General features: G+C 34.9%; 1 protein-coding gene across 2 annotated transcripts; it reads left to right on the top strand.

The window, feature by feature from the left end:
- Positions 1-1,074: 1,074 nt before the first annotated feature.
- LOC130812886 (ethylene receptor-like) lies at positions 1,075-7,419 on the top strand. Of its 2 annotated transcripts, XM_057678522.1 has the most exons (8): positions 1,075-1,171; positions 1,899-2,851; positions 3,629-3,997; positions 4,227-4,493; positions 4,590-4,717; positions 4,949-5,146; positions 5,287-5,357; positions 6,253-7,419. In XM_057678522.1, the coding sequence occupies exons 2-8, from the start codon at positions 1,946-1,948 to the stop codon at positions 6,267-6,269; spliced, it is 1,956 nt and encodes a 651-aa protein (XP_057534505.1). In that variant the 5' UTR covers positions 1,075-1,171; positions 1,899-1,945; the 3' UTR covers positions 6,270-7,419. The 2 variants fall into 2 exon arrangements, with proteins under 2 accessions (XP_057534505.1, XP_057534504.1); XM_057678521.1 differs by lacking the exon at positions 5,287-5,357 and having other exon boundaries at positions 6,253-7,406.
- The last annotated feature ends 240 nt before the right edge of the window (positions 7,420-7,659 follow it).

The following is a 7,659-nucleotide window of genomic DNA, read 5'->3' as shown; positions in this document are numbered from 1 at the left end:
TTTTATTTTAAATCAAAAATAATATTTGATTTTTTGATTTAATTAAACATATTAGATCCTAAGTTAAGTGAATGATCATTTCAAAAAAGATTTTATATTAGGTAAATAAAAATGTCATGCAATCAACCATCATACTATAGAAGAATTTCAGTTAAGAGATTTTTAAAAGATAATATTTATTATTTTCAACATTTTTATTATTATGCATGATTTAAAATTCAAATTGATGAATAATAAGTAATAAAAATTATCTTAGAAAACTTCATTAATCAAATATTAGAATTAAAAAAAATACAAGTTTATGCGTTGGGACAAAAAGAAAGAACCACCTATTCTGCTCTTATTGTATGGTGCCTCTTTTCCTCTTTTCTTGTTTATAATACGTCTCAAACCTATTATTTCATGCATCAACATTATGTTATGTCATGTTAAACTTTTTAGACTCTTATTATAAATTTTATTTACTGGATATACTAAATATGATGGTGACATGTTAGACTTATTAATTAAATTTCAATATTATAAATCAATATTAGTTTGATTAACGATTAATTCTATTCTATTTTACACTACATTTAAATTTAAATATACTTGTATGTATTTCTTGCAAAGATTCTTCAATCTAAAATCTACTCTCTCCGTTTCACTATATTTACTACATTTAACTTTTTACACAATTTAATGTGTTATTTTGATCATTTATATATTAAATTATACACAAAAAAAAATTATAAAAAGTTAATATTATGAAAGTATGCGATTGACAATTCAAATAAGATCTCACATGACTATATTTTTTCTCACATATTAACCACAATATATAAAATAAGTTTGAACGATAAATAGTGTCAATAATCTCTTATATATTAAGTATTTTATAACAAAGAATTAGAAAACTACAACATCCTTCCCAAAATTACTCTCTGTGACCTATGATTTCTCGAACACATTTAGATACGCGGCCCCACATACCCACTTTTTCCCTAATCCAACGGTCCGTAACAAGTATGATTATCACAGCCACGTGATTGTAACTCACTTCACCGCTCTTATAAAAAGGCTCCAGAGACTAGATTCTAGACCAATACCCAACTTATGTCTGAAAATGGCTGTTCAGACTTGACTCTCTGCTGATCTTATTTTCCATCTCTCAGGGGAATTCTACTTGTGGGTCAGTTATTTGATGATTAGCTCAGTTCAATTTCAAAATTTTGTTATTTGATCATTTCAATTTGTTGTTTTTATGAATTAATTCAATTGTTTTATGTTTTTGAATTGGTTTTTTTGTGGTTTATTCGTAGTGCCAGAGATTGATTATCCGGTTTTGTCTGTCTAGGTTGATTCTAAGATTTTGATTAAGCGGTGATTTTGTGATTATAATTTTAATTTGGTATTAATTGAAGATTATTTTCGTGGAATTTTTGTACGTGAAATTGTACTAATTGAGGAAGAATTAAGAATAGTAATGCACTCTGAAGCTTTGAATAAGGTTTTTAATTTACTTCTGCATTCAAGCTTTGAATTGGTTTGCGGAAAACAATTTTCCCAATGGAAAATGCAACGTTGATTAATTTTCCTTTGTTTGGTTTAACTGAAACTATTGGGGGAATCGGAGGCGTTGGAATGGAAGGGTGGAGGAAAGTCGGTAATGCTTGCAAATGAAGTTGGAAAACTGTGTTTCATCCATTTTTTTAAAAAAAAAAATTTAATTCTAGTGTAAAATCAAACAAAGGAATGTAGTTTTCCAGGATATGCTTTACCTCAAACCAAACACCCCTCAATGTAGTGGATTTTTTATTACATGTCAACACATCAGTTAATTTAAGTGTGTCTATGGTGCGCCTTCTGAACCATCTTGGATGCAATTGAGTTTTGAATATATTTCTGTGTTTTGGCAGGTATTAGGAAGTGGCAGTTGACTGGTATTGCTGGGCATTTATTCTAGATGGACTCGTGCAATTGTATTGAACCACAATGGCCTCCTGATGATCTTTTAATGAAATATCAGTATATATCTGATTTTTTCATTGCACTTGCCTATTTTTCAATCCCGTTGGAGCTAATTTACTTTGTTAAGAAATCAGCTGTCTTCCCATACAGATGGGTGCTTGCTCAGTTTGGTGCTTTTATTGTGCTTTGCGGAGCAACTCATCTAATTAATTTATGGACTTTCAGAATACATACTAAAACAGTTGAAGCAGTTATGGCCATTGCAAAGGGTTTAACTGCTGCTGTGTCTTGCGTGACTGCCCTTATGCTTGTGCACATTATTCCTGATTTATTGAGCGTGAAAACGAGGGAATTGTTTCTGAAAAATAAGGCCGCAGAGCTTGACCGAGAGATGGGCCTCATCCGTACTCAAGAAGAAACAGGGAGACATGTTAGGATGTTGACTCATGAGATCAGAAGTACACTAGACAGACATACAATCCTTAAAACCACTCTTGTTGAGCTGGGGAGGACTTTAGCTCTTGAAGAGTGTGCTCTATGGATGCCCACTAGAACTGGGTTGGAACTTCAACTTGCTTACACACTCCGGCAACAAAACCCTGTTGGATTTACTGTGCCCATTCAACTTCCTGTAATTAATCAAGTATTTAGCACTAATCGTGCAGTGAAAATCTCACCAAACTGCCCAGTGGCAAGAATCCGGTCTATAACAGGGAAGCACATTCCTGGAGAGGTGGTTGCTGTGCGTGTTCCTCTTCTTCATTTTTCTAACTTCCAAATAAATGATTGGCCAGAGTTATCAACAAAACGCTATGCATTGATGGTTTTGATGCTTCCTTCAGACAGTGCCAGGCAATGGCATTATCACGAGTTAGAACTTGTTGAAGTTGTTGCAGATCAGGTTTGTTTTGCATCACTTAATACTCAGAAATGTAAGTTGTTGAATTCTTTGATGTACTTCTATTTTCCATGTTAAAATATGTATATTTGGAGATCATAGAAAATTTGTTAAACCAAAATAACAATAACAGTTGAATTTGAAGCAAAGAGACCGTATGACTATATAGGATAGTTGTGGCCTGTTGGAGTACGAAAGAACTTCAAGAATTAGCAATCATCGGTTTTGGTTCTTGGATATGGTTCACAAATTGTCAAGAAATTCAAAGCTGCGGGTTTTGGGGGTAGGTTTATATTGATCCTAAGGTTTTCCAACAAAATTAGATCTAGTGTTAGCACAAGCTTCCTGTTGGGTTACATTTCAACCTTGTAATTGGAGAACATATTGTGTGTTGTCAAGTGTCTATACAGATGAGTAATTGAATGTATGTACTTGTTTACAAGTTTCTTATTTAGTTTATCTGGTTGTGTCTATTTGTGGTCTTTAAGGGTTAATTCACTGACTCCTGAAGTCAAGAAGCTGCAGCCTGCAGGTTGATAGTCAGAGCCTAAGAGTGCTAAGTAGTTATCCTAAAGTATAATACATTCATCTCTTGTTATATTGGTTGTTGACGTGATATCCTTAATACTCCATCTTTGTAAAGCAAAAAATTAAAAATCCTGGTTTTCCGTGGACTATTATAGCAGTATAGATGACTATGTAATTAATACATTGACTATTACCTTTATTTATTGTTATTTTCTTTGGAAAGTCATTTATTAATATTTTTTAATGATCCAGGTAGCAGTTGCTCTGTCTCATGCCGCAATTTTGGAGGAATCAATGAGAGCTCAACAGCAACTGTTGGAGCAAAATGTTGCGCTTGATTTGGCTCGAAGAGAAGCTGAGACTGCCATCCGTGCTCGAAATGACTTTTTGGCTGTGATGAATCATGAAATGAGGACTCCCATGCATGCAATAATAGCTCTTTCTTCCTTATTGCAAGAGACTGGGTTAACTCCTGAGCAGCGATTAATGGTTGAGACAATTCTTAAAAGCAGTAACCTTCTGGCAACTCTGATAAATGATGTGTTGGACCTTTCACGACTTGAAGATGGAAGTCTTAAGCTTGATGAAGGAGTATTCAATCTCCATTCTATGTTTAGAGAGGTATAGGAAACTTTTTTTGTTTTAGTTATATTACATATTACATTTAATTGCTTTTAAAATTTTATTGAGTCATTTTCGTTTTCCAAGTCAAATTTGGGTTTTTGACTTTTGAGGGTTCCCTTTATTCTGCTACTTATAATGTAACTTATACGATCATGTGCTGGTAGTAAGGTTCTTTTACATGGTATTAAGTTTGTGATGTTTGTAAGATGCATGACTATTGATGCAGGTTCTTAATCTGATCAAGCCCATAGCATCTGTCAAGAAGTTGTTAATTACATCATCTTTGGCACCTGATGTGCCTGAGTTTGCTGTTGGTGATGAAAAACGTCTAATGCAAGTTCTCTTGAACATTATTGGTAATGCTGTGAAGTTTACAAAAGAAGGAAGTGTCTCAATTACTGCTGCAGTTGCTAAAATAGAGTCTTTAAGGAATCCTCGGACTCCTGATTTTGTTCCAGTGATTACAGATGATCATTTCTATTTGCAAGTGCAGGTCGATTTCATTATTTTCATTTTTTTTTTCCGAAAACAAGTCATTCTCCTTTGAGGAACTTCTCTTATTTGACTGCACTGACTTGCATGATTTTAGGTAAAGGATTCAGGACTTGGTATCAATCCACAAGATATTCCAAAACTCTTTACAAAATTTGCTCAAGCTCAGACTCCTGCAAATCGAAATTCTAGTGGCAGTGGACTGGGACTTGCTATTTGCAAAAGGTAATTTGGCCATTTTTCTGCTATGTTATTGAATGTAATGTAACTATGAGAATTGATCATATACGACAAACGTTGCGATTACTCTTGTTATGTATATTGCGGTCATGTTTTTCAATAAAGCATTGGTTTTTTCTGATTAATGATGATCTTCATGTAAGCTGTTCATATTGGTCTAATCTATTCTTGACTAATTTGTATTTTCGATCTTTGATGGTGTGATTCCTAAACTAGGTTTGTAAGTCTTACAGAAGGAAACATCTGGATTGAAAGTGAAGGTCTTGGCAAGGGATGCACTGCTGTTTTTGTTGTTAAACTTGGAAGAGCTGAACGATCCAATGGAGCCTTGGAGCTATTAGCACCCAAACCGTTTGTGAATCCTGTCCATTCAAGCTTTGGTGGCCTTAAAGTTCTTCTTATGGATGAGAGTGGGTAAGTTGCAGTTAGTGCTCATTTCTGTTATCATTTTTTCTAAAAAAAACGTAAGAGAAAGATTTGTGGGTTTGTGGAGTTTCTCCAATCGGGCAGTATTCTGGATCAACTTTCTTGCCATAATTGACTCTTTGTATCAGGATTTCACCTTGTGATCTTTTTGATGGACCTGCGTTCTTGCTGGACTTGCAGTCAGTTAACTTGGTTCTTGGTCTGTTATTCTTACTTTCTTGAAAATCAAGTCTTGGACTTAAAGCACAACTCTTTTTGATCTTTACCAGCTCTTGTCATGAGATTAGAGTTGTACAAGACTCTAAGTACATGTTTGTATTGTTGGTCAGTGGCGGATCTTGAACAATTATTAAAAAAATTAGGGGGACTTTTGATAGGTAGTTATTATTTGATTATACAAGATTATCTATATTATTAAAAGCTGAAGCCTCATCAAAGACAATCATCACGAAAAAAGAAAGTTAATTCATAGACTTTTGATAGGTTATTATTTGATTTCATTGGGATGCTAGGTTTAATAAGTTAAATATACCGAATTTTTTTGTTGCAAAATTTTAGTTTATGCAACATATACTTTAAAGTTGACTTTCACTTTGACTTTTTGAACCTACCTAATATAAGGGATGAGTATTCCGGTCTTCCATCTGTTCATTTGTGCTAGGGTTCCTCATGGCTCACAATATACTTATGGTTTAGCTTTTGTTCTTTTCATTTGCTAGTTGATAATTGAAACTATTCACATGAAGCATGATATGTGCCAAGTAGACTGTAGTCCCATGCATTTTAGGCTTATTGTGGATGTGTCATAGCTGCAAATAAAGATGGAGCTTTGTGTACTTGAAATCTTTGAGATTCGCAATCGTATCACCCTTTTTCTCCTATCCCTGCCGATGTTGCGTTTTAAGTGTCTAATTTTTCTTAGTTAAGAAGAAAACAGAAGGATTGCTTAGATTGGATTATGTTTTACGTTTGTTTTGTGAAGTGTTGTGTTGTCATTGAGCTGGTTCTTCATATAATGCATGATTGATAAACTAGAATGCCAATATTTTCTTTTCTTATTGCTCTCTAAAAGTATACTTTCGTTTTATTTGCAGTGTTAGCCGAACAGTGACAAAAGGGCTCCTGATGCATCTTGGGTGCGATGTGACAACGGTTGCATCTAGCGAGGAATGCTTGTTAGTTGTCTCTCGAGAACATAAGGTGGTGTTTCTTGATTTGTGTCTACCTGCAGCAAATGGGTTAGAAGTTGCTGTTCAAATACGAAAAAGTTTTACAAAGCATTTTGAGAGACCACTTATCGTGGCTCTCACTGGAAGCACAGACAAAATGGCCCAAGAAAGTTGTATCAGAGTTGGTATGGATGGTTTCGTATTAAAGCCTGTATCTGTTGATAAAGTGAGAAATGTTCTGTCCGAGCTCCTAGAAAGACGAATGGTGTTTGAGACGCTATGATGAGCTGTAAATTACCGGAATCAGTGCTAAAACGAAAGGGAGAATGCATTGAAGATTGTTGGCGTGACTGATGTTGGTGCTTGGAGGTGTTGGTCTCGACTGGCAGTTCCATGCACTCGATTCGTGTATATAAACCACAGCGTGTGAGAGTAGCAAAACAACTGGTATTAAGTGAATACTGCTATGGTCGACATAGCGATGATGATACGACTGCCTTTCTTGTTCTTTTGGCCAAAGGTAAGGCCTATAGTTGGCACTCGTGTGTTGTCTACCATTACTTGGCCTTCCGATCAAGTGAATACTTGTGAGCAGTGAGCTGTCGGGCTTTGTTTGATGAAATCTTCCCTACTCGACAGCGATTGTATGGCGACTCCAACAGAACTGTTGGATCCCTCTTATTTATGCAGAATGTGTTGATATTATTTATATTTTGCTGCACCTTTGCTTGTGGGCTGTGGCTGTAAACTAAATCAAGGCTCACTGAGTAGGACTATATATAGCAGCGGTATTTGTACAATTTCATGAATCATAACCTTCACTTATCAGAAAATTTAAAATTGTTAAGATTATTTATTAAAAAAAAAAGCCCATAATAAGATACATATGAATTTATTTTCATTTATAAGCATCTAATTTTCAAATCTGAGGGTAGGGAGCTGTTCGCACTTACTAACTGTGAACATGTGTTGTGATCCAAGAAAAATCAATGGGATTGTTCGCAGTTAGTAAGTGTGAACAGATTGTTGACTTTTTTTTTTGACCAAACGCTATATTCCCATTTACTAATTGGGAACAGAGGAGACCTAGTCAAACAAGGTCAACCCTTTGTTCGCTGTTACTAACTGCGAACAAGCCCTTTGGTTTTTTTTGGATCACAACACTTGTTCGCAGTTAGTAAGTGGGAACAGAGCTTTTGACTTTCTTTGACCAGTCTCTCTTTGTTTGCAGTTACTAACTGCGAACTGAACTGAACCTGAGCTCTTGCAGTGAAGGCACTTATAAATAGAAATAAGTTCTATTATGTGCTTTTTTTTGATAAATAATCTTAT

This window comes from Amaranthus tricolor, chromosome 5 (genome assembly GCF_026212465.1).
Source record: "Amaranthus tricolor cultivar Red isolate AtriRed21 chromosome 5, ASM2621246v1, whole genome shotgun sequence".
NCBI lineage: Eukaryota > Viridiplantae > Streptophyta > Magnoliopsida > Caryophyllales > Amaranthaceae > Amaranthus > Amaranthus tricolor.
Note: the sequence above shows the minus strand (reverse complement) of the source record. Positions and strands in the feature narration are given on the sequence as shown.

What these genes read in the sequence shown, in the direction of transcription:
- LOC130812886 (XM_057678521.1), top strand. Translation starts at nt 1,946, where the DNA reads ATGGACTCGTGCAATTGTATTGAACCACAATGGCCTCCTGATGATCTT. An exon ending in GGACTTGCTATTTGCAAAAG is followed by an intron (nt 4,718 to 4,948) that starts GTAATTTGGCCA and finishes TTCCTAAACTAG; the next exon opens with GTTTGTAAGTCTTACAGAAG. An exon ending in CTTCTTATGGATGAGAGTGG is followed by an intron (nt 5,147 to 6,252) that starts GTAAGTTGCAGT and finishes TTTTATTTGCAG; the next exon opens with TGTTAGCCGAACAGTGACAA.